The sequence below is a fragment of the Lutjanus erythropterus genome, chromosome 12, assembly GCF_056507025.1.
Source record: "Lutjanus erythropterus isolate fLutEry1 chromosome 12, fLutEry1.hap2, whole genome shotgun sequence".
Lineage (NCBI taxonomy): Eukaryota > Metazoa > Chordata > Actinopteri > Lutjaniformes > Lutjanidae > Lutjanus > Lutjanus erythropterus.
Window position 1 is genome coordinate 16970131 of NC_139328.1, and position 27233 is coordinate 16997363.

The 27233-nt window shown below is 39.2% G+C and overlaps 1 protein-coding gene across 1 annotated transcript in view; it reads left to right on the plus strand.

The window, feature by feature from the left end:
* st6galnac3 (ST6 (alpha-N-acetyl-neuraminyl-2,3-beta-galactosyl-1,3)-N-acetylgalactosaminide alpha-2,6-sialyltransferase 3) overlaps window positions 1–9366 on the plus strand; it is a 104305-nt gene extending 94939 nt beyond the window's left edge. Inside the window, exons 4-5 of the mRNA XM_084732054.1 lie at window positions 5241–5348; window positions 8778–9366. Coding sequence (XP_084588180.1) covers window positions 5241–5348; window positions 8778–8967 — 298 coding nt within the window. The 3' untranslated portion in view covers window positions 8968–9366. The remainder of the gene's footprint in view (window positions 1–5240; window positions 5349–8777) is intronic.
* The last annotated feature ends 17867 nt before the right edge of the window (window positions 9367–27233 follow it).

Below are 27233 nucleotides of genomic sequence, written 5' to 3' on the forward strand. Positions count from 1 at the left end.
TGATAAGCCCTGTTGTAATGGAGATGCAAATCCCTGCCACACTGGGCTGATGTGTCGAGTCAAACCAAGTCAAACCAAGTCAAGCCAAGCCAGCACATGTACAGAAAAGGGGCTATGGTGTCCTGACAAGTTACAGCCACTGGCCTTATGAGGTCACTTTAATTAAAGGTCAGAATTTTAAACTCAAATGCAACATTTTGCCGCTCTGTAATGCAAATCTGTGGGTTCTTTATCCCGACACATCTCGGTGCCATCATCCACCGCCGCTGTCTCTGCTTTAATAAGGTCTATGTTCATAATAGCTTGTAATCATAATTCATTATTATATATAATTTGAAAAAGTAGCAGCAATGGATGCTTGACAAGAGGCAAGAAATTACGTTTCTACCCTGCGAATTGTTTGGGAAATGAAGCTCTATTTATCATTCAGACCTGCATCAGTCATTTGGCAGCTGCTCTCACAGCACAACAATATGATACAAAGCAGCTTTACAGTTAATTATTTCTGATTCACAACAAAGTAAAATATGTTTACCACACACAACTGTGGAAATTGAATGTTTTAATGAGCTGATTTCAAGCTGTGTGAGAGGTTTGTGCTGGTTTTTAGCAGTGATATGCTCCCTGTCTCTCGATTTACCTGTTTGGAGACTTCTGGATTACAACAAGGCCTGGTGAAATTAAATTTACTTGTCTGCTGTAACATGTTTGGCTCTGACAAAGGTAGATCTGTGTAGATCAGCTACAGCCTAAAGCAACCTCCTGCTTTCCTGTACATTGATTTCCAACAGATAACAAATTTGATGGATCAAGAGATGATTAACAGGATCAGACAGAAGAGAAAACATTTTTTTTTTTTTTTGAAAGACTGTCCTCTAATCTTTGCTCTTTAGCTGTAGCTCTATGGCTCTATATATCCCATCAGTCTGTCTGCTGGTTGCCCAAGCAGTCAGTCTGCCCCTTTAGTCTGAACAACTAATGGATGAATTTTAATTACATGACATCATGACTCCCAAATGATAAATCTTAATGACTTTATTGAAGCCCTTACTTTTTCTCTACTCTCATGACTATGATGTTTACTTTTTATTTAACTTTGTCCAATATTTTAGTTTACAACTAAACACCTGCAAAATTAATCACATTCCTGTCAGCCTCAGACGTATTTTGTGTTTAGTGCTAATTAGCATGCTAACACGCTAAAGTAAGATGGTCACTACTAGGGTGTCACAATTCTCCAAATTTCTTATTACATTTACTTTAAATTTTAAGCTCATACAATTCAATTCGATTTTCAGTTTAAATATCTATATATTTTTAGCACTGACGGCTGTACCACTGTGCCATAGCCTTTGTTTCTGTATTTTGTTTTTGAATTTACCACACAAAGGTAAAATTTTAATAATTTATTTAAAGAGAGAGAAAAAATACTGAGAGAATCGGCAGTCTTGCTTTGATTTGAATCAGTTTTCATTTTAGAATTGAAATCGTCTCCGAGTCCCCATGATAAACATTACACAACCTCATGTAGCTATTTTTTGTTTTATAAGATAAGGTAAGGTAAATCAACTTTGTCTAACACATACGTAGTATATGGTAAAATGTGTTTTCTGCATTTGACCCGTATTAGGCGCAGTGGCAGCCACTGTGCCTTGGGCACTAACAGGAAAATTTGACCAAAAATAGAAAGCAGAACACCCACCCATGCGAAGTCCACACAGAAAGGCCCTGCCCCTGTTCAGATTTGAACCCAGGACCTTGTTGCTGTGAGGAAACAGTGCTAACCACTGAACCACCACGCTGCCCTTTGAATTACTAAATACTTTTACCACTGAAAGTTTTTCATTTGTTATGGTTATAGCTGGCAGACACATGCAGTGGGTGATGCGGGGTGAACAAGTAGATATTCCCTCTATTTTTAAAGTGTCAAAAGTTAAAAATGGGAAACAAGTTTAGAACATTGTCAACCAGAGTTTGTGTTGAGCGCTGTCCAAGGTGCTCATCCCGGCACAGTCAGTGATGCAGGAGCTGTCCAAGGTACTTCATCAGTAATGGGCATGATTCCTGCTGATAACTATGACAGGATGCATGTTGGCTAACAGGCTTATTTTTAGGAAGAATGCCAATAAAGTTAGCTGTTTTTGTCTTTAGTTTACTGCTTTGGGCACCAATTTGTTGTTTTCATCTCTCTTATGGAGGACCAGAGAGTTCTAGAAACCATTACAAAGCATTCTAGTGACTGATATCCCGGCCCAGAATTAATCTGCAGATTTGTTTTTTTCTTTTTAGTTTTCACTCGTGATCCACTACAAACAAAGCTGACGAATTCTGCATGATGTTTTGCTTATAATGTGATAAACAATATTCATTTAAGATAACAAAATCAGTTTTAAGAAAAATAGGCTTGCAATATAAAAAAAACCCAAAAACATTTTCTTTGAGAAAATCAAGGACACATGCCTCTAGGTTCACTGTGGAGCGGAAAGACCATGTATTAATTTGCAAAACCAACTAGTTATCACTTATCTTCTAACAATTACCTACTTTGACACATATACAAACAAATACATTTATTAATAAATGGTAATGTGCTTTATAACATCCTGAGTTTTACAAGAAGCGTCTCTAGTCTATTCTGCAGAAAATCTGTGGGAATGAGATAGATAAATAGAAAATAATATAGTTTTACACATAAATTAATGAATTTTAATAAATGGTAAAAGAAGAGGCTGTAGGTAAATGGAAATGGAAAAAGGAATTACCTTTCCAATTTCTTGATTAAAATCTAAAATGCTCTTTTCAAATTTATTTAGAGATTCATAACTAATCTATTTCTAATTGGCTTGTTTTTGATTTTATTATTTTCCTTAAAAGTCTTCGATATTTATTCATTTATTTCTATTTATTGTACATTTTTATATCAAATAATGAAATACCTGATAGATTAATAGATTTATTTGTGATTTTTTTAAAGTGAATTCCTGTAATTATCATCCAGTCAGATTTAATGGGTAGACTCGACACCTGTGGTCCTCCATAATCTCTGTGCTGTTACTCTGTCACACTGTGGTGATGCTGCCATTTTATTCCTCATTATCAGTATCACGCTGTGCACTCTGTTTAATTTATTCAAGGTCTAAGGCTCCTTGTAGTATTTTGCATAGCTGAAAGGCGGGGGGTCCTCTGGGAGTGCGGGGCCACCTGCCCTGCAGGGGCTGCAGGTCTACACTTTACGACCCACTTCTGAAGTTACAAGTCTGGTTTCGACAAAACCTCGAGTGAAGATGCATCTCAACAGTGTGTTCAGTGTTTGAAAATGATCAAAGCTTACATTTTTAAACTTTGATAGGTTGTAACTCATACATCAGAAGTCTGGTGCTGATGAAAGGATTATGCATGTTGTTATTGATTGGCCCACAGGGGTCCTGCATCACTCACAGGGGACGACGTGTGTACTGCCGTCAGCTTGTTGTGGAGAGCTGCTCAACAAAGTGTGTTTCTTTTCTTGGCCTTTGAACCTTTTCAGATATATATACTGAAATGTGAATTTTACAACCTGTTAAACTATTAATGTACACAATCTGTAGGCGATATGACGGGGGATAAAATCGCTAATATCAGCAGAAATTAAAATGCATATCCCCTTTTAACTTGCTATACCCCGTCTCCATCCCCTAGTAGCAGAGACAGTACAAGGGCAGAGGGGTTGTTTCATTGAATATCTTCAGGGCCATCCACACCAAGAACTATAACAACAATAATAACTATGAATATATTGTCTTAAAAATCATTCTAACTCAATAGATTGGGAAGTCCAACTGTAACTTTATAGGTTTGGTGTGGTGAATATACACAAACTTTGAATTTGATGCCTGGAACACGTTCCAAAAGAGTTGGGACGTGGGCGTGTTTACCACCGTGTTACATCACGGTCTGTGAACTGACAATTTTGATGTTTTGAAATTAAAGTTCTTTCTCATTCTTGCTTGATATATGACTTCAGGTGCCTACAGTCCGTGGTCTCTGCTGTCGTATTTTGTGCTTCCTAACGCACCACGCATTTTTAAATGGGAGACACGTCTAGCACGTGAACCTGCTGTAACATGAAATGAGCAGGGACGTCTCTGAAAAAGATGTCTGAATTGCAGCATATTTTGCTCCAAAACCTGTATGTACCTTTAAGCATTAATGGGGCCTTCACAGATGTGACAGTTACCCATGATGCCATGGGCACTAACAAACCCCCATACCATCACAGATGCTGGCTTTTGAAGTTAGCATTGGTAACAATCTGGATGGTCCTTTTCTTCTTTAGTCTGGAGGATACAACATCAATGACTGAAAAAATGTCTTTAACGAACTTGTAAGACAACAGAACACTTTTCCACTCTCCGTCAGTCCATCTTACATAAGCTTGAGCCTGAGAGAAGTTAGCAGTATTTCTGGATGTTGCTGATATGTGGTCTTTTCATGCTATAGTCTTAATTTGCATTTGTAGATGCAGTGACAAACTGTGTTCACTGGCCGTGGTTTTCTGAAGCATACCGCCACCTCCCCTTTAAGTGTGGAATACTGAAAATTCCTTCTCTTGAAAGGAATAATCTTGGTGCATTAAACCAGTGATTAATTAAGGTAAGGTTAAGGTTTTTTTCTAAATCTCGAGAGATAATCATGGAGGTGACTTTTTCCAAATAATAATAAGCAACTTTTGGTGGAAGAAATATCTGTTTCCATCACAGTTTTTGTGTTTTCCCGAATAATTCAATTCAGTTCAAGTATTTAGATTCTGGTGCATCTTTGCTCATCACTGTGGTGCTCCCATTGGGCCATTCACCATGTTAAACTAACAAATCACCTTATGTGCACAATAGTAAAATGGGTCTATGGAATTGTAGAAATGACTCATGTGAAACTTACAGTAAGACAGACATATGGTTTTGCACCTGAGGGCTGTCTCGCTGTGCTGTGCTGTGGAAACATTTACATTCAAATTTACATTTCTGATCCCTCGCTGAGATTCGTATCCAGAGCAACCTACAATGAGAACAGCTGTTAGAATAATTTTAATCCTCAGATCAACTTCATTACAAGCACACAAGAGCAACCAGTACAAAGGTCAGAGAAACGGCGTCCTGAAAACGAACGCTACAGACGTTTTTATTTTAATGCAAATGATTTTAATGTTTTTTATGCAAATGAGTCTCACGGTAAAAGTGCTGTCTGTTTCTGTGTGTTCGCAGGATCCAGTCGGGCTCCTACCTCAGCACTGGCTGGTTCACGCTAATCCTCGCCATGGACATGTGCAAAGAGATCCATATCTATGGCATGATAAATGACACCTACTGCAAGTAAGACACCAACTATCAAACCCTCCTCCTTCACCCTCCTCCTCCTCCATACTGGGATGAAAAATGCACCGCTTCCTACAAAAACTTCGAAAACTAGATTCACATTCACAGCAGCGCCAGCCAATCGCAGCCGCCCATAACTGCGGACTGCCCTGTTGGAATTCATTTCCAATGCCTCAGTTTGGATTTAATGGCTGAATTTCTATGCTGAAATCCATATTGGGTTCTCTGTGCCGTGAATACCATTATGTTCTCCTGCCTAGAATACCCAGCAGGCTGCAGAGTCTCCATGGCTGCAGGTGGCTGGGCTGCAGCACCCAATTCCTCCCCTGCTTAAAGTTTCATTTGTATATCAGCCTGTCGTCTTCTCTCTGACTCTTGGGTGAGTGATTACTGTCTGGCTGCGAGGCCATAGGAGGGATGACAAACAAGATGCTGTTGCTCCAGGCACGGCTCCTCAGTCTCAAGTCATGTCAGCCTTGATGGGCTCTCCTCGCGTCTCCCCCCCTGCGCTCTTGCAGCTCAACCTGAGCTCTCTCTATCCCCCCAAATCAAACACTTTTACCTAATGCGCGGTGAAAATCCTGCCTTTTATCCTCCCCGTGTTCCCCGTGCACAGCGGGAGTTGGAATATAAACAGCCCCAGACACATGGCAGAGAGGAGTGATAATTCAACCAGCACGGAGGATTTTATGATTCACTGAGGCAGTTAAGGGGTTCTTCTCTCCCTGCCTGTCTCTCACTTATTTCCTTCCCTTTCCCGCCTGAGACAGGAGGATGTTGTGTTTCGCCAACTCTCTGAATGGACAATTTAGTGTCGCACAAAGTGCAGCTGGCAGCCGGCCGCTCTGCTACAACAAGAAGAAGTGATGTTTTGTGTGACGACGTTCGAAGCTTTAGTCAGAATTGACCTCAGCAGTTGTGTGGTAATGGAGCTGCAACAGGTGCTGCAGAGAGGGTGAAATTGAATTTATGTGTAAACGCTGGAGCACAGCGCCGTGTGACACACGGAGAGGAGACAGGCAGTGATTGGGCTGTGTGTTACTGTAAGCTGGCAGGCGGCCATAGTGGACCCACTGGCTGGCTGTTTCTCTTCTGTCTGTGTTCATTCTCCCAATGAAACTATTACACAAGTCATCCTCTCATAAAGATGTCACTCTCTATTAGAAACCAACCGCAGATTGAACAATGAATCCATTCTGCTGCTTCTACTTTTATTGATTCCTTCTTTTTAGTGGTTTGAAGATGCAAACTGTAAACAGAGTGACTCATCATGAAATTCGTGTCAGAACGGCTCAGCTGTCCTACTGTACATCATTGCTCAGTTTATTGGGGATGTTTGCAGATCGACTTTGGCTCAAAGAGGGAATGAATCTCCTTGTGATGTTTTACAAATATATGCAGTTTAGTTAAAAGAGTATTTATTGAATACATTTGGCCAACAGACAGCAGCTCAAATGAGGTAAACTTGCTGAGTGGAGAATTTTGCCGGGGGGCAGCATCAGTTCAAACTGCAGAACACCGTCCTGAAAGATATCCGGTTTAATAATTTAATAATTTACTTTGCTTAATATTTCAGACAATAGTTTTAAAGCTGAACCAATAAAAACCAAGAATGCTTGAAATTTGCTGACTGGAATTTGTCCCAAACTGTCACAAAAATCCATTGGCTTTAAAGCTGGGAAATGCAGTTCTAAAAAAAGATAATTGACTGTTGAATCTCATTCCCAGGTGGTCAAATACTGAACTTTTGGGTTTGAAGCTGGCTTTGATTGGTTGTTTTTGCTCAAGCACGGTGGATTCTTGCAAACACTGTTAGGAGGAACCTTATTTTTCACATATTATCTGTCTTGTGCTACTGTTAGGATATAGTGACAGTTTCAGCAAATATGACAAAACATTTGTAGCAACTTTAGCTTTACATTTTGTCTCACAAATAAAATAATATAAAAATTTTCATGTATAGTAAGTCCCATAGTTGAAGCAGTTAAAACTGATATTGCACCATCAGAGTAAAAGCACATTTGAGGACATAGAGTATCTATTATATGCCTGGTTTGGAAAACATCTGTGACATCTGTGCAATGGGCTGTTTTTTATTGTTGTATTTTGCATGACACCACATTTTTCATAGATCTAAAACAAAAACTTCAGTTACCAATTTTCTTACTTTTTAATTGCAACTAATTTTAATTTGAACAGAAAAAAACAGAAAATTATAACATTAAACACGATATGGCTCAGCTGAAAGTCAATAACATGATGATATAATTGCAGCCAAACTCTATTTTTAACCTTTGTCTTTTAATCAGAAGGATCCTGTCGCATCTAATTTCATTATCAGTTTAAGTAGTAGATGCAGCAGTCACCTCACTCATTAATTACATGCATCCACTATAAAACTCTAGGGGTGTGACGGTGCACAAAATTCATGGTCAGTACCTCGTTTTGGGGTCATGATTCAATATGTTTTCAGTACACCGGGGGGGGGGGGGATTGTAGAAAATAACAAATGTAGTCCTTTGTTTTGAAAGATGTGAACATTCATCAGTGCATCATTAGCCATAACTAAGTCAGTATACAGTGGCAGTAAATGACATGGGTAGATCCCCCAGCTGTGGTCCCTCATTTCTGCTTATCAGTCCGATGGCAGTGACACTGCGTGGGCTTGTCTAAATGGGTTAAGCTAACTAGCACGCTACAGCTGCTGGAAATCCCAGGGGGAACAGGATAGACATGACAAATATATCAATATATCAGATACATCACTGTAAACACAACGTCTTTTCAATGTTAATAATATCATGACATTTACAGACATTTCTTCACTTCTACCACTCAATACAATAAAACACTTCTATGATTGTCACCAGTCTTCATTTTTGCTGCAGTGAATTACAGGTCAGTCTTTATATTAGGCAGTGGTTAGCTGATATTTGTACCATCAACCAGTTGTTTGAATTTGGGCCAATGAGAGAAGCTGGCAAGGTTATATAGTGTTCCTAATCCTGCAGGGTAACAGAGTGTTCTTTAGCAGAGTCACAGAACTAACGTGACCCTCTCAGGAATTATTCTTCAGGTTCATGTAATTGTCTCCTAGATTTCCACCTCTGTACAGCAGATACACAACAACTGGTGCACTGCCAAAGCCTTCTGGGTAAAACTTGCACTACAGCATTACTGTTCTGTGCATGCAAGTAGTAGACATAAATATATAATATTGATAATAGTAGACTATAGTAATTGTTTGGGTCTCATTGTTACCGAGGAAGTTGCTTATTGAATCTGCACAGAGCATTTTGGGAGAAATGCACATACTGTTACACCACTATAAAACACTGCAGGAAGCCTTGCAAAAGTTAAGCAGTCCTGTTTTTTTATAAACTGGGAGAAATTAAGTGTCTTTTTTTTCTTTCCTCTCCTCTGTAGGACGGAGGGTTACAGAAAGGTTCCCTACCACTACTACGAGGCGGGCAGCCGGGATGAGTGTGCAGAGTATCTGCTCCACGAGAGCGCCCCCTACGGCGGGCACCGCTTCATCACGGAGAAGTCCGTGTTCGCCAAGTGGGCCAAAACTCATGCTATCAAGTTCTTCAACCCCCCGTGGCAGCTGTCGTGACCCCGGCTGAACCGACGTGGAAATACTTCACCATCATCATCATGATCATCGCCATCATCATTATCTGGGGAGCCGCTGAATATCGACACTGACAGACAGCGTGTTTCCTAATTCTGGCACAAATTCTACTCCATATCCATGAGAAAAGGATGGTTGAGGGCTGTTTGTCACATTCTGGATGATTAATATCCAGTTTTTAGACAATGGAAACTCAATCAGACAGACTTCCAGTTAAGGTTTCACCAAGCTGGACAGTAAAAACATATCTCCCGCTTCTCGAAAATTAAGTCTTTTGCTCCTGAAGCTGAAGAAAGTGCTCAGCACGTCAGTCTTCATTGACTATTTGATCCATTTGCTGCTCTGTGAGTTTAGCAAAGGACGGCTCAAAGACTCATTTTTTTTTTTTTTTTTTTTTTAAAAAGGAGAAAACAACACGAAGGAAAAACAACCATCCGACAACTTGCAGTGACCTCAGCGGCTCATGTTTCCGTAGGCGCTGTACATTGCAAAAGGCTGCATTTAATTTTTTTTTTTTTCCAGGACTGTAGTTGCCATGGACGACTGATGAGCTCGCCTACTCTGTTTCCTCTGGGTGTCGGTCTTTTTCTGTCAGGCTGTAATTAATCTATAACAAGTATCATTCAAGCCTTCATCTCAGACTGGGCGAGTATTGAAGGCAGCTTTCAGTTTACTCTCCATCTGAGGAAGCTTCAACAAACAAGGTCATTTTGCAAAAGAAAACACAATTGAGCAAAAAAGAAAAAAAAAAACAGATTTCAGTCAGACTTAAAGATAAAACAGATGTGTAGATGTGATTCAGCTTTTTTATCATCATGCTTGGTTGTGTGTCAAATCACATGACTTAAAGATGTCAGCGTTTTTATTTTCTAATGCTGTGAAATTGAATTTTAAGAGACGTGTTTTGGCTCCATGTCTGGATGGATCGCAAAGAGACATTCCTACACTCTTAGAAATGAGGGCTCTAAAAAGGGTTCTTCCTGAAGGGCTTTAGGTTCTACACAGAAGAAAAGGGTTTGTCAATCGTTCTTTGTAAGATTAAGGGCTCCATTAAGAACGCTTTTTGGACAGTTCTCCAAGGACTGTTGAAATCATTTAAGTAGTCTTTTGTCAAGAACTTATCAAGGGTTCTCTGTACCATAATATGAAAGGATTCTTGGTAAAACCCCCCTGGTTGGGTTCTAGATAAAACCCTTGGAATATAAAAAGGTTCACAGGAGAACCACCTGGGTGGGTTCTAAATAAAACTGTTGGATTATAAAGAGATTCTCAGTAGAACACCCTAGTGGGTTCTTGTTAGCACTCAGACAAGCTGGAAAGGTTCTGGATAGAACCCTCAGAGAGGGTGCTTGGTGGAACCATTACACCATAGAAAGGTTTTGTGTAGAACCTGTCATGTTTCTGGGTGAAACTTTTCAGAGAGGGTTCTATGCATAACCCTTTATGTTGGGCTCTAGGCTGAACTCTCTGAAAGGGTTCTAAGTGGAACCAAAAAGGGTTCTCCTTTATTTCTCAGAGTGTATAAGGTTCTTCTATCAGTGTGCCATTGACAGTGTGAGCAGCACAGAACACAGAGCGATGTGCAATTAGAAACTCCGTCCTCGCAGAAGGAGTTAAATTATTTGTGACCCGCAGAGGGAAAGATTTATGTGTGCAGTGAAACCATTTGAAGTTAATTGTATTCTATTATCATTTTGTGCCTGCAATATACTCTGCAGTCCATTGTATGGAGACAGAGGGAGACGCTCTCTGTCTCTCCCACTCATACTCTCATCCAGCTTTGTGCCTCTCTTTGTGTACAGTATCACTGTGTGAACACATCTTCCCATTTGTCTTTGAACGCAGCGTGTGTGTCTTCTGGTTCGGGCCATTACGTTTGAATGCCTCTGTTCCAGGACAGTGAAGAATAATCAGCGAGCTGCCGAGGTGTGGAGGTTGGCTGGTAGCTGTGTGGGGCTGAGACACGCTCGCCGTGACCGTGACTCCCCCCCGAGGCTGTGATTAGTGTCCCGGTCAGAGCCGCGGCCCAGAGGGGACGACTGGAAGGATTCAAAGACTTCTAATTTAGGCGCCTTGATGCACAAGGTCTCTGACGACTCTAATGTACTGCAGCTGAGCTTCAGTCTCACTCCTGCTGCAGAGAAGTGTTTCTGTCACAATGCATTTCGGGCCGTTTCTCAGTCGGCATCGATTTGTTGATTTACAGGTCAAAAAGACATGCAGGTTCAAACTGGCGGTCTCTCAGATGTCTCAGCTGTAGCTACTGTATACTGAGCTTATGTCCTCTGTATTTGAGCAACTTGGGAGTTACATAGCAGAGTGTAGTGAGGATTTATAAGCCAATTATAACATTTCAGGCCACATCCATTTAATTGGACTGCTTTTAGGTCAATAAATAAATATATAAAGAAGAGCAGTTCATGGCAGCGTGAAGAGGAAAGCTTTGCATTGTCATGTTGAGAAGTAATAGTAGCCTCTTTTTTGTTTTGGCCCTATGTCAAAGTTACATTTAACTGTTGTTTCAGCAACGTTCAAATTACTGTGACTCATTGTAAACCGGATCCTCGCTACACATCAAAACATATTTCTTGAAATGCTCTTGGAAAAGTTTTTGTACGTAACTTAGACAATTATAAGCATTAAACAAAACTTAGCTCTGTGTCACTGCACAAACTTTTTCAGGATATCTGGAACCTGTATTTTAACCACAGGAAACATGAGGCATTCTCACACTGGAAGAACGTCTTTACAGTTCAACAACAGTTGGGGAGTAGTATGGTATCCACACTGCAAGAACTGGGAATGATTGTAGTTGTTAAGTTCTTAGAATGCCGTTTTTTAGCTCCTACTCTCTCAGCTCAAGAGGAACCTGAATTTTATGAGCTTAAGCAGCAGCGAGCATTTCAGATATACTGGAAACAAGAGTATAGTTGGGTCCACCTATGTTTTGTGCAGTTTGCTGCAAGTCTGAGAGCAAGACAGATCAAATTGGTTGTTTTTCAAAGACACATCAAAGTTGTTGAAAAAGACATTGCTACAGTGCTGTTACCAACATGGCAGCTAAGAGAGCCGCCAACAACCCCTCCTGAGGGGCCTTGTAGTGCTTCTACAAAACATGAACATTGAGGCAAGTCAGGTAATCTGATCGCAAATCTGATCACTGCAGTGTATCATATTTCAAAAAACACTAGTTACTAGTTCCACTTGTTACTTTGTAGTATTTGATAACCACTTTTATATAAAACAATTTGTAATGGAACAAATAAAAATTTACTTTAGGTAAATAGATATCCAACCCATTTGCCCAGGCAAGTGGAAAAAAAAAATAAAGTTGAACACTTTTGTTGGTGTTTGTTGCACAAAAGCAACGTTGCTATAACAACCACCAGCTGGCTTAGGTCACTTCAGTTTTCCTATTGGTGGTGTAAATGCAAATAGATAAAAAGCTGTTGAAATTCTGTAGTTCTTGAGGGAGCCCCTCAGTGCTCATCAATTGATTGGTCCTAAAACGCCTGTTGTCTAATTTTTTAAGCTGGAGTTTGATGTATTCTGAGTGTGCCTGATTGGATACTGAACACAGGCGTCTACAACTTGTGTCCAACATTCACTGACGCAGGAAGTGAGAAAACTCTGCTTGCCACCAGTATTGATGTAAGACTAGTAGTGGAGCTTAAAAAACGAAGTTAATCAGTTGTCTTTCTGCTGCAACATTAACTCAAAATTGGTCATTTCTTCATGGAACTGAAAACTGCAGAGGACAACATAATGACTCTGGTGTTGCACTGTGTGTGAAAAATGCGTCTCAAACAAAGCCATGAGTTGTTGAACCATTATCAGTCCCATTTCAATTTTCAGTTTCAGTGGAAACACAAACAGAAATGTGCAGCTCAGTTGTTCATCACGCTCCTGAGTTGAGTTGCTTGAGTTGCTCCGTTCCTGAAACTATTTGGCTGAAAAGGGGCTTAATGGACTTTTCAAGCAAATTAAGTTTTGATTGTTTTGTCAAACTTTCTATTTACGAACACTGCAGAAAAATCCATAAAAGTGTTGTAGATAAATCGCACCAGCTCCTGAGCCAGTATGTCAACCGATCCATCCCCAGGAAAACCCAGCAAACTCCCTCCCCTCACAACGATTGTGTGACGTGGTTCAAAGATCAATAAAAAAACAAATAAGTGCAGTAATGTATTCTAGTTTTAACCCTTTTGACCTGCAAATAACCAGCTGCATGTTTGGAAACAAGATTAGCTTCTCTTGCTCGAGTGACAGGAAAGTCTAATCTCTGCAGTGAGGTCGCTTCAGCGCTTACTTACTTAAAGACTGTCCTACAAGTCAAAACTCATTGTAAGTCAACCCAGCTGACAAGAGTATCGTCAAAATGTAAAACCATCCTATTTTAAATTCCTCCCGGTGAAACTCAGCAGATAGAAGGCGGCCGGAACACAGGCGGGGTCACGGCTCCGATTTCCTCTGGGACGACATGTGCTCGGGAGGTATGCCGCAGCCCAGCGCTCACACAGCTGCGGATCAAAGTATCCACCAGACGACGTGTGTAAAGCAGAGACGTCTTACTGTATTATTTTTTCCTGAAGATAAGATCTGGGCCTCAGAAAGAGCTAAAACTTCAACTTCTTTCTGTTGCTGTGGGATTCTTGAGGCGTGAATTCACACACTGCGTCATGCATGTTACATGATTAACATACATCTTTTATACATTGCCACTCAGCCCGTGATTGTGCAGTCATCTGGCAGCTCTCCACCAATCAGTTTTACCTCTGCTGTACCGTATATATCCACCATAAATTGTAAAGTGCTTCACACCGAGATAAGATTTTATGTTTGTGCTGGAAGACATGTTTCAGGTCTGTTATGGTGCATTATTTGAAGATTTGTTTTAAATTGTTCACTCACAACTGGAAGAAGAGCACCATGTCCCGTCTGTTCATCTTCCGTCCCTTTTTTTTTTTTTTTAGAATGTGTTGTTGTTGTTTTTGTTAATGCAGTGGTTTGTGTGCAGCATTTCTTTCTTTCTTTCTTTTTTTGTTACTGCTGCAGGTCGTGTGTTGCCAACATTTTCTGCTGCTTCAGGCTGTGCTCTCGGTTATTTTCTGATCAACAAACGCTCCATTGTTCTCAGCCAGAACACACTAGGAGAATACCCATGGATGTATTATACAGTACATTATGGAGAATACGCCCTTTTATAGGCTCCCATGAATCATCTGTGGCTCACTGGAAGACGACTGTGGACACTTTCACTGTGAATTAGTAACACCATGAATAAAAGTGTGAGCAGAGTGGGAGGCAAAATATTGGATACTTTTAATTTTCATGGATAATTTTTATTATTTCAAGGATTTTTTTGTTTTAACTTTGGCAAAAACACTTAGTCAAAGTCTTGCCGTGGGTTACATGAGGAATTAGATGATCCCACTTTCATATCTGTCTGGTAAATATGAGGCTGTAGCCAGCAGCTGCTTAGCTTAGCACCAAGAAGGGAAACAGGGAGATACAACTATCCTGGCTCTGAGTGAAAAATTCCACTACAAGTACCTCAGAACATCAATAATTAACAGGTTGTACCTCGTTTATTTAATGAGTACAAAAATGAAATGTCAAATATAGCAATTTGTGGTTTCAGAGGTGGTTATCTTATGGTACTTTTGCTACTCTTTGGCTCTGAGCTGTTTCAACCAGCTGCGATTTCAGGAAGTTATGCTGCCTTCAAATGGAACGAGTGAGCTTGTGGTTATGACATTGAACGTCTTGCTTGGTGTTCAAATGGTCGTGTCACGAGAAGACTGCTGCTAGGAAAAAGCAACATGGATGCCAAAACTGTTAGCATTTAGAAGCCACCAAGGGTGCTAAATTGTTAGCTTCTGTGATAAAAGCTACCGAGGTTGCTAAATTTTTAGCCTTGGTTATACAATTATGCAGAAAGACTCTACACAACTTAAATGACAAAATTACGATTTATTAACTTACTATCTAGTCATCAGTCATCTTTCTGAAAAATTAATTCTGGGCTTTACTTTTCCATACATTAAGAAAAAATAAGCTCCACTACAGCAGCTGCTGTTACATTGGTTAAACAATGTTAAACAATGCTGGACTGCAGGTGGTACGGCTGAACAATTATTCAAAATAATATCAAAAACCCAATATAACCAAGTGGAATATCCAAATGGCACTGGAATAGAGTTGTAGTTCTTTTTAGATCAACTGTGTCAAAACATACCATTATAAATGGTGCTTTGTGATGCTACAGGGATGCCGTGGCCTACAAATCTTATTCTCCAGATGTAAGAGAACATGCTTGTTTGGTACAGACCTTAGCAAAAATTATTATAAATTATAATTGCAAATAATTGTAATAAGATTTTATTTGCATATCATCCATCCCCAGCAGGTCCTTAGGTTAACACCTCTGCCAAGGAGGTTATGTTTTCGCTCTGTTTGTCAGCAGGATTGTGGAAAAACTACTCACATCACTGTAGAAACAAATGCAGTATACATGTAAGAAATAAGCAAGTTATTTCTAAACATTTTAAGTATTTTCAAAGGTCATTGTGGGATGGAATGATTTACAGATCATAGAGGACTGGACTCTAGGCCTTGGCGGAGATCTCTCTCCTTCTAGCTGTAACTTGGTTTCATTTATATCCATAAAACTCACCAAGACTCTCGTCTAAACTCACTTTTCCAACTCTTGCAAACCCCTTGACTCAAGCTGTGAAGTTTAGTCCGCAAACATGCAGGATTTATGGGAAACGATGTTTGTTAAAGCTGTAAAAACAGAAGACTATCGCCTTTATTGAGACCCATGAAGCGAATCACTCAACATACGGTTGAGTTAGGGTCTGTTCCAAGGCTGGATTTGTAGTCATCAGTGTCTTTGGATTTTAAATGAGGTTTTCTTCCTTCCTTCCCTTGGTTACACTTCCCTTTAAGTTGTTGTTTTTACACAAATTAGACCAGCTGTTTCTCTCTGTTTCTAGTCTTGTGCTAAGCTAAGCTAACCAGTTGCTGGCTGTAGCTACATATTTACTGATAAGAGTGGTTTCAATTTTCTCATCCAATTCTCCACCAAAAAGTGTTTTTCCCAAACCTACTGACCTATTCCTTCAATAGTATTTTTTTTCCCTGAATTCTTGTTCATTTCTGATTCTTGTTCTTTTGTTTTCATCCTCAGCCTGAACTGATTTCATGTTCTGAGTAGTGAAGTTTGCTTGGAAATTGTTTCATCCAAGCTTAAACCTGAAGCAGACTTTTCTTTTTTGTAACTCGCTGTGTATATGCAGATGCAAAAAAAAAAAAAAAAAAAAAAAAAACACATAGTTTGTCCTCAGCTTCTGTGCTACAGATGTGGAATGAGGTCCCATTGCTTGTTGTGTGGTACAAAGATAAAAAGCAAATCGAAGGTCACTTCCCTTAAAACAGAGCTGAGTCCTGATTAAAACGTCTCAATCTAGAGGACTGCAGAACAAAGATGTGAATTTTATTGCTCTGTTCAAAATGCTCTCATTATTTTGGCTCTTTTTCCTGCTGTGATTAGTCGAGGTAATTGCTGTCTGTTTTGGAGTTGACAGTTCAGATTTTAAAGAAGTTTTGATTGTCTGACTCCACTTCGAAACCTCTTCAGTTCACGTGTAGCATTTGATTCATCTCCTCCTGACTGTTGTACTTGTTGCCATTTTCTCAAATGCCTCAAGTGCTTTCTTACATTTAACAACTCATCTTATTGTCTCTCTTTTCCCGTGTGCATGTCTTACTATTATTTTTGTGTTGTAAAGCACTTTCCTTCATCATTTTCAGGTCAAGTGTCCTTGTGAAACGTGTAACTTTGGGTGTGTGTTGAGTTACATAGAATGTAATATAACAATGAAGTTGTTATAATGAAAGTTTTTTGGTGACACTTTATTTGAAGGGGTGTACATAAGACAATAATCAAGCCAATAATGTCTTTGTTCTGACAACTTGACATTAACCAAGACAACATAACCTGTCATGTTAACTTTTTCATGACAACTCGATACAAATCAAGCCGATAACGTCTTTGTTTTGAAAACTTGACATTGCGAAATTTAAAGAAACTGTTTAGCTTTATGTTTCAATATGACATTAAACTGTCATGTGTGGTTGGTTTTGACACTGGTTGTCATGAGATCATTATAAGACTATTATAAATGTTTCCCTTGAATGACAAAAACATTTTGTCTTGGCTAATGTCAACAAGACATTCTTGTCTGGGCTAATGTCAAGTTGTCATAACAAAGACATCTCAAACAGTATCATGTTTGATGACAACAGTCAAACATTCATGAAGACTCCCTCATGTTCATGACAGGTGTTACCACATGGTTATGACAGTGTAATGACAGTCTTACGCACAACCCTTCAAATAAAGTGTTATCATCTTAATTGCTAACACAGCTAACACACTCTTTTATTGGTGGTAAGATAACATCCAAATGCTGCATGGATTATTGCAGGTTATTGAAATGTACATTTTGTTAAAAATAAGTAGTGATTATATGTATTATTCTGTCATTTGCTGTCTACATAGTAGCTAAATTTAGATATATTGTGAATGTTCTTATTTTTTACCGATGTGGATTCTGTCCTCTGTGTCTTTTATTCTCTGTGGGGATTAAAGAAAACCTAAAATCCCATTTTATGATTAAACTCCTTTCTAAACAAAACAGAGTAAACAGCATCAGAATGTAAATAACTTGGTGAAATGTGTTCATGTTATATGAATGGAGCCCGAGCTGAGCTGTCATCTCAAATCTGGCGTCTCATGAGATTTTTGAAACAGCGGTGAAGGAGCAGCGGAGATGTGCTGAGTTCAGACAGTTCTCCAGAGTTTCTGTGAGCGGGAGAGTTTTTTATGTAACCTCTGCAAAAATGAACACGAGTTTGAAATAATAATGATCACATTCCTGTTTTTTTATGCCACAGTAATGAATAAAGTATCAAGATGGAAAATTAAAGGGGCACTCCGGCAATTTAGTTGTGCACTTTCATAAATATGGTGAACACACGAGAAAGATTAAAGAACTGTCAAAGGCAAAGCTGAGATATCCTGACATTTTTTTTTACTTCTGTAAGGATCAAATTCCATGACACCAAATTATAACTCAGGCAACAACTAATTTGCAATAGAAGATCAATTTTGCAAGACATTTAATGCCACCAGCCTTGTGGGTTTTTTTTTTAATCAACTTAATGAGCAAATGTTTTTTATTGAACTTATCAAAAGGTGTTAATACTAATTACTTCTGCAAAACATTCACTGAAAACTCATTTTAGTGTCTTTCCCTGTAATAGCTGCTCATATCAACTAAGACATGATAAAAGAGATAGTTGGGACTTTTTGAAGTGAGGTTGTATGAGGTACTTGTCAATAGTTAGTGTATGACCACGCTCCCAGTTAGAAAAGCATCAGGAAATATATCAAATGTCAAATATCACTCTTACCTACTCAACCACACTCCATGCGCAAAACAGTAATTTTACCTCACCAAACATGGGAGTTGCTGGTCTACTGATGCCTTGATTGGTTTGTTTGTTTGTGTTATTGTGTGTCTGTTTTCGCCTGTCTGTCTTTTGTGTGTTTATGTTGTGGGCGTGGCTTCCCTCCTACTCTGCTTCCCTGAACACCTGTGTCCTATTACCTCTTGGTCAGCTCACCTGCATCCAGTCAGTTTAATCAGCCCTGCAGTATTTCAGCTCCTGCTCTTCACACATCCTTCATTCGACCAGCCATTCCTAAGCTAGTCTGACTCACTGGATGCACACTGCAGGTATGAGCTGCCATTGGCTGCTTGTTTCAAGTAGCGTGGCGGCGCCCCTTATCTGTGTTTCCAAATTCTCCAGGAAACAACAACAACCTCTGAGCTGCATCCTAGTGGCAAATTGGCATCTGGGATGAGAATTGTATGAACATAAACAAGCTAAGAGCTTTTACCTTTTCTTTTGCAGTGATGTAGTCATTTTAGTGCCAGAGCTCGGCCCCCCAGACGTACAAATGTTCCACCAAAACAAGCTGCATCCTGGGCTTAGTGCCGTCAGCGATATTTGTTATTGGTTTAAAGAAATGTAAGCAAGGCAGGGTGTTTTTTTTCCCTTATAGCAGAATGTGTATGTGTGGAGCCAGCTGTGGAGAGAGGTCTGGGTATGCAAGACTATTCTTAAGCCACCTCCAGCAAGCTGTGCCATCTCCACCGACTCCTCCACCCTGCTCTGGAAAAGCCAGCCGTACGTCACCACGCCCTTCCTCTGCCAGCTGGCTTGTTTTCTCTCTACCTCTGACCCCCTTTAACCCTACAATCAATCCCCCTAATATTCTCTACACCAGTGTCTGTCTTGTATTTGCGTGCATGTAACAAAATTGTTGTTATTCTGTTATTAGTTATTAATAACGCAAACTAAACGAGTTTTTGCCAAAGGAGTCCAGTTGAGACGGAGAGTGCAACTTTTGGGTCCTATAACAGTGGTTTCCATTTGGAAAAGGCTGTCTGATGGCAACGTAAAACAGTGAAAACATTTCAAATATAGCATTCATTTGAACTGATGCAACCGTTTTAAAGCTACTACAGGAAGCGTTCATATTTATGTTGATTTTGGAGGCTCCTGTGGACAAAAGCTGTGATATTTCCTCTGCCCTCACCATGAAAAATATTTTCTTCCTTTAACTGGCTCACATAAAACTCACTGTAATGTTGCCTTGGAAAATGTGAATACAGGCTCATTTTATCTGATTTCAAATAGAATCCAACCTCGTGGCAGGCACTAACAACAAAAATAGAAATGGCCCATCTTCTCATGGATAGTCTTGTTGGTTTATGTAGGTCATGTAGAGACATCAGTATTGAGTTGAGGCTTAGATAAGTTGAGATAAGTGGCTTTTAACCAAACCTTTTCCAAAGATTTTTTTTTTAGCCTAAACCTCTTGTGACATCATGTGGGGCACAGGATGCAAACTTACATGTAGGTCTCCTGTGTTCGGAACTTAATTGACTGGAACAAATATAGTCATGAATGCAATCCATGCAGAAATTACTTTCCCTTTAAAACATATCAGGAAAAAAAACATTTAGCAGTTTATAAATGTAACATTTAGGAGTCAGGTTTTGTAGTCTAAAAGCCCACATACTCAACAACTTCACAAAGCTTCTCCAGAGCTGCAGGAAACATTTTAAAAACTGTTTACAAAAGCTGCAAAGCACTCATTGTTATTAGTAAACTGACCTTTGTGTGCAAAATCAGTGGACTTCCCCTTTAAATATGAGTTGGCTGAGCCCCAGTGCTGGATGTTTTGGTGGGTGGACGGGGTTTTCTTTCAATGACACATCATTTCACTCTCATTTAGAAAAATGCTAATATCTGTCATGTAGTTCTCAAGATGATGCCAAGTCTTGCCTTTTGTGATATTTGTCAAAATGTTCCACAGCCTGGATAATGTTGTTAAACATCCCCTATGGCTTTAGTTGAATTAACTGAAAGTTTGAGTCACTTAAAACATGAACACAGGTGGCAGAAGAACACACATTCTTTACTCAAGTAGAAATATGGATACTTGTTTGTTTAAAAAAAAAAAAGACTAGTAAAAGTAGAGGTAGTGATTTAACTTGTTCACTCACTAAAATTGAAAACACTTCTACTGGCTGTTTCTGTGCAAAGCTAACTGAAACTCACCTTTTCTCCATGGTCAAGACCCCCTCTTTTCGTTTCATCTCGTCACATCTTTTTTTCAGTTTACATCTTTTGTGACTTTTTTGTCTTGTTACATCTTTTACAACATTTTCATCTTGTTACATCTTTTGTCTTTTAAGATGTTTTCTTCTTGTTATGACTTTTATGCCCTTTTCATCTTTTTTTGTCTTGCTATGTCTTTTCTGTCATTTTTGTCTTGTTACATATATTACAGAATTTTTTGTCATATCTTTTACGCTGTTTGTTGTACACCATTTTCGTCTTATTACGTCTTCTTTGTTTTGCAACTTTTTTCTCTTATTTGTGCTTTTTTCATATTTTTTTTAAATCTTGTTACGTCTTTCTTGGCGTTTTCGGCATTGTTATATCTTTCAGACCATTTTCATTTTGTTATGTCTTTGACATCATTTTCGTCTTGTTACTTTACTGATGGATTCACCAGGAACCAACTTATTTATATGCAAAATAAAAATAATAATTTCCCTCAAATGTATTGAAACTAAAGTAACAAACCTGTTTTGAAAATGTAAGGAGTAGAAATACAGGTATTTGTGTTAAAATGTGGTGAGTAAAGGTAAAAATTAAAGGTAAAAAAAATAAATACTCAAGTAAAGTACTGATACCTGAAAAAAATCACAGTGTAGTGACTACAGTAAGTATTTGTACTTTGTACTTATTTCCCACCTCTGCATGAACTTCTGCTTCATTCAGCTCAGTCTCTGAATAACTTAGAAAATAATAAGCAGAGGTGTCGGGCTGCCGTGTACTGAGCTGACCGCAACATGTCAGCAGGTTCTTCACGAGCACTGAAGGGCTCAAAGCGTGGCTCTGAAGCTCATTCATTTCTCGGAAGTGCTGCATGGAGCCGTACAGCGAGCTCGCAGTCTGAGCACTGAGACTAATGGACATGATGTAATTTGCACAAGCTTACAACAACAGAGAAACTAATGAGCCGTTGGGTAAATAGAATAGAAAAAAATTTCAGGCTACCTTACCTTGAAGAAAGAGAAACAGACAGTCCTTCATTTTCACTTCAGTTACCTTGACTGTGTTCAACCTCAATTAAATTCCAGACTAATCCAATATTTACTTGATTTTTTTTTTCTTTTTTTTCTTTCCTGTTTTGCTGGAAATTGGCACCCGTCAGTGTTTTCTGTTATGTGCGCAGCTTAACCGAGCAAGGTCAACGAGACAACGGGAATATTTTCAATTCAGTGTTTGCAAATTTGTTCTTGCAGAGTGTTTGACCTCTGGAACATATTTGCTGGAGGATGTGCTCTCCAGGGCCAGATGGTGCTACAATTTGTAGCATTATCAAAGCTCAGGGACACTTGTGGTAGTAATTATAAAATATATGGGATGGAAAAAAAACACACTCACCTTCAAAACAGTTGAAGCATATTTCTGTTATTTTTCAGATTAATATGAACTCAAACTAATATACTGTATCTTTTATGTTAGATGTGCACCACTTGACCATTCGCCACGTCCTGCCTTCGTAAGTTACTATTGAAACACCTGTCAAGGAGTTGTACTGAATATATCAAGTTGGATGACATTACGCCTCGGTATGACCCTCTTTTCTCTATACAACACTGGCAGATTTAACATTGAAACTGGGAGTAGTTGTTGAAACACGAGGTCTTCGATTCCACAGAGAAGTAAACATGACCGGGGATTTTGCAGGCTAAAATGATTTACTCTCACTGGCAGTTTTCATAAGTGTAGCTGGCCACTGTAAGCTAAAGCTAATGCTTAATTGCTAGAGAAGTCCGTCTTCAGTCGGACTTCTGTCAACGTGTATTCAAGTTACTTACCAGCTGTGTACTTGATATGACATTAATACAAAAAGACTGAGGCCAAAACTAGCTCACATCCCAGTGAACATTGGTCAGATGGTGAAAAATGAAGCGCATATAAATATGATGACAGAAGACAGAAATACACTCATTAATGTGGAAAAAGGAAGTGTATGGATAAGATTAAGTGCAGCAGACATTGAGACTGTCACCCAGAGGTAATATTACTGCAGCTAGTAAGCTAGCGTTAGTTATATTCGAACTTTCACAGCGTACATTAGAGTTTTCCCACACTTGTGCTCTTGTGTCTTACAGTTTTCAAAAACTACAAAAAAAAGACAGCACTGTCCAAACTCCAACTCTGAGTATTGCTCGTCTCAGAGGCTTCAACATGAAGAGACATGCAAAGCTTGACAAGCCTGCAGAGCCCTAAGTTGCTTTTGCTAAGCTATGAGTGGACAGTTACTGTTTGCAGGACGGGCTTAGCATAGGGTCAATTCATTCAATTCTACATGAATTCTAAACAGGTTTTTAGTGTGTAATGTGTGAAAAAGTTACAACATTAGGTAGTACTGTAGTTGGGGGTGCTCTGGTTTACTTTCAGTTCGACTCGTAACTTTGCTGGTAACTAGCTGTTAGAAGTCTGGACCACTCTGCCAGTTAATTCAGCTGCTTTAAGCCTTTGACCTTCACCCATCGTTGGCGTGTAGCGTAGAGCAAATCAGGCTGGAGATCCTGGACGAGCCCCCAGTGTTACTTCTTCAGCTTGTCAGCTCCGAACCATAGTTAAACAACACACTGGTTTACTTTTACCTTGGCTTATAATTTCACTGATTAGCAGTCTGGACCACTCTGCCACTCTGACACAGCAAATGCCTGTTGTGTAGATTAGAGTCCCACCCAACAGCAGATGTGTTTCCTGTTGTTGTTATGAGCATAAGAAAGGCACTGAGCCCCTACATTCACTCAAATTTAGAGTAATATTTCAGCCCTGCTCTTACAAACACCTCTAAATATAACTTATTAACATGATGCACCACATTTTTTGGTCACTATGGTGGTGAATAACATCTGTGTTGAGTGACGTAAGTGACCGTGGGGTAGTTCTTTCATAGGCTAACATTAGCTGCTTCCTTCTCGTGATTGTATTCGCTCTTCAAAAATCATAAAGGTGGTTTTTATTTATTTGTTAAGATTATCTTACAGGAGAAAATGTGTGGGTGTCATAAACTTTTCTCTGCCACAAAGCTGGTTTTATGCAATAATTCAAAATTAAACATTTGCTTTTTGAGGAGGGAACCAAAGTGATGCTAACTTCCTGGCTGGCATCTGTGCAGCACTCTATTAACACAGAAAAAAAAGTGAATGTCAAGCAATTAATTTAAAGTTGCTTTTGATGAAAACTGTTGATTAAAAGAGTAATTAACATTTTAAAAAATTAAATGTAGACTTGAAAATCTGCTACAATTACATCCTTTTAAATATTCTGAGGTTGTTTAATGTTCAAAAGAACGAATCAGGTGAATAGACTGGAGGTTTTTTGTCAAGCAGATACAGCTGCAGAGCAATAACCTTCTATGTCTGGGTTTGTAAGTTTGCATTATTAGTTGTGGTTTCACAAGAACTAACACCGATTCTCCCCTGTGTTCATGTTTCAGGCTCGTACTTGGCTGTAGCTGTACTGTAGTTTGTTGCCTCTGAGCTGTTTTACCATTCAGATCATTTTCTAGCCACAGGTAGCCCTATGATGTCTGAGCAAATCTCCATTTCATGACTTTTGTGCCCTGAATCTGAAGGTTGTTTTTAATAATGATGATTGAACCTAATTATCCCTGCTTCTGTTTCTTTTTTATCCAGTCCAAGTCATCTCCTCTCCTAAATGAGAACTCCTCTTATGTCTCCTACATGTCTTACTGATCTGTTGCACTAATGACCACTTTCTTGTTTGTTGACAGCTGCAGCCAATTAGTCAGGTGTGTGTGGGATACATCAAGTCCAAACACATCATATCACCTTCCCCCGAGCGGTGATTTCCAGCTGTGTACAAGGCTCAAACACTGGGTTTGTGTTTGTTTGTTTGCGCCTTTGAATGTTTGTGCCCCTGTTTCTGCTCATTTGCATTATTTCATGAGGACTGTGGACAAAATGAGTGCTGACATCACGCTTTTTGGACTGTGTCCTGTCCACTTGGCGCTGCACTTGTGCCTCCTGCCAGATCCTGTTAATTGGTGTATTTCACTGGTTTCAAAGTGGCCGACCAGTCCAGAAATTGTCTCCGCTCTCAGTTTGTAGTAGAAATAAATGAGGAAATCCATGTGGGAGTGAACAGCCAGACCTATTTTTAGCTAACTTCTATAACACTGTTCACAGTGTGTGAAAGAAAGAGTGTACAGAGCTGGCAAAAGTACAAATATTTGCTCAAGTTAGAAGTACAGATACTTGTGTAAAAACAAAGACTGGTAAAAGGACCTAAGTATGACGTATCAAAGTAAAAAGTCACCCTCTGAAGGATATTTTTAACGTCTGTTTCTGTGCAAAGCTAACTGAACCTCACCTTTTCTCTGTCTGTTATGTCACTTGTTTTGTCTTTTATGTCATTTTCGTCTTGTTGCATCGTTTACAGTTTTTATCTTGTTCCATCTTTACGTTGTTTTTCTTGTTCATCTTTTGTGACTTGTTACAACTTTTTCATCTTGCTACATCTTTTTTGTTAATGGATGCACCCATTTTTTGGCTTTTTTTTGTGTTATTGTTCAATTTAAATCGGTCTTGATGTTGGGAAGGCGGTGAAATAAAAATAATCGTGATTTCCCCCTCGAATGTATCACAACTAAATTCAAGAGTGTGTTTTGGAAATGTAAGAAGTAGAAAGTACACGTTTGTGTTAAAATGTAAGGAGTAGAACTTACAGATATTTATCATATACAGTCTAAAAGTTATCAGAAAAGTAAATAGTCAAGTAAAGTACAGATGCCTGAAAACTACTTATTTACAGTAACAGTATTTGTACTTTTACTTCACACCTCTGGGAGTGTACTGTGTTTTAATTAATTCCATACAGGTTTCTGAACAATATATCCCTGTAATTGCTCTGGTGCCTCATTAATGAATGGCATGGAGCAGACATCACTTTGATCACCACGTTCTTCCACCCACCTCCCTAAAGAAATATGAGTGCTACACTAATTGCCTCATGTTTGTATTGATTACAACCCCCCTCCCGCAGTAGTCGCTCATCCTCCCATTCTCATTTTCTCTGAGTATATCGAGCTTGTCAGGAATCACGAGTAGTTCAACGATAAAATGTTCGGGCTGGCACTAAATGTCAACAATTTTTGTATTATCTGAGGCAACAGAAAACATTCAACTGTGACTAATTGCAGACATAGCTCTCAGTACTGCCACGGACTGAGTCTTTGGAAATTTTCTACAATAATTCAAGTGCTTTAATAGCAGAAATAAGTGTTTTGCATCGACTTGAGCTCAGATTGTGTAATATATGACCAGAAGCTAAATAATGTCTCAGTTAATGTCTCTGTTTACAACCGTCTCCTCCCATCCTTTCATCCACCCTGATGTAATCAAAGTTTATAACATCCTACATTTCCTGTGCGCCTGAAGGTAATTGAATTGCTCTAAAAGGTCTGATCTCTGGAAAGCCTCCCTTCGCTCATCACAATCAATCACCTCCTCTGATGCCTATTTATATTCCCTCAAATACATTAGCCACAGGTTTTCTTTATTCATGCTCGGTGCATACTTTTCAGTTTTATGCAGATGACATGCTGGTTTGTGTGACAGCCGACAGAAGTGATTGACTGCTCTGTCAAATGTGCTGCTGGGAGGCGTCAGCTGCTTTCAAGGTGCATGAGGATCAAAGGGAGTTCTCAGCAACAGGGAAGGTTTCCTGGAAATAAATGCTGCTTTACATTCATAGTTTCACTTATAGTGTCTCCCCAGGGAGAGTCCCAGTGCACCCACAAACTCGCAGAGATGAAACCCAGTCGTTTTTAAGTCACAAGTAAGTCCCAAGTGATTGTATTTAAGTCCCAAGTCAAGACAGGGACGTCCCAAGACCTAAACTTTGAGTTTTGAGTCCTGAACAAGTCCTAATGGGCTTTTCATAAATTTAATGCCATTTTAAAACTACAATATGTAACATTTCCAGAATAAAATGTCTAAAAATGATTAGATATATGTTATTATTTTGTTGTTGTTGTTGTTGTTGTTGTTGTTGTTGTTGTTGATGAGTTGTGCACTGTTTTCCATCAAGGTAACACTGCCTTTCATGCTACTGGTTGCTAGCTAGTTGCTAGTAGGGTATTTTGGGGTACTGTTTGAATTTTCAGGACTCTAATTCCAGTTCTGCTCATTGATCCCAGTTCTTGACGATTCTCAATATCAATTCTTTGAGGAGCTGGGTCAAAACAGGTCACGTGCACATTTCATTTTAAGTGGAAAGTATTTGAAACACGGGGTCAAAATATGTACAAGATCTGAATTTGGAGCTGGAAATGTAATTTCTTAATGATTCCTTAAGAATTTTAATTTTGGAATCAGTCCCACTTAAGAACCTCTTCTTGATGCTCAACCCTAGTTGCTATAATTTCCAGGAAATTACATCAGAAAGTGAGGAAAGATGTCGGCAAACGTGACTAAACATTATGTGAATAAAACTTAAATAAATAACATCCTCTGTTAACATTATTTCTGCCTGAGTCATGCCAGATA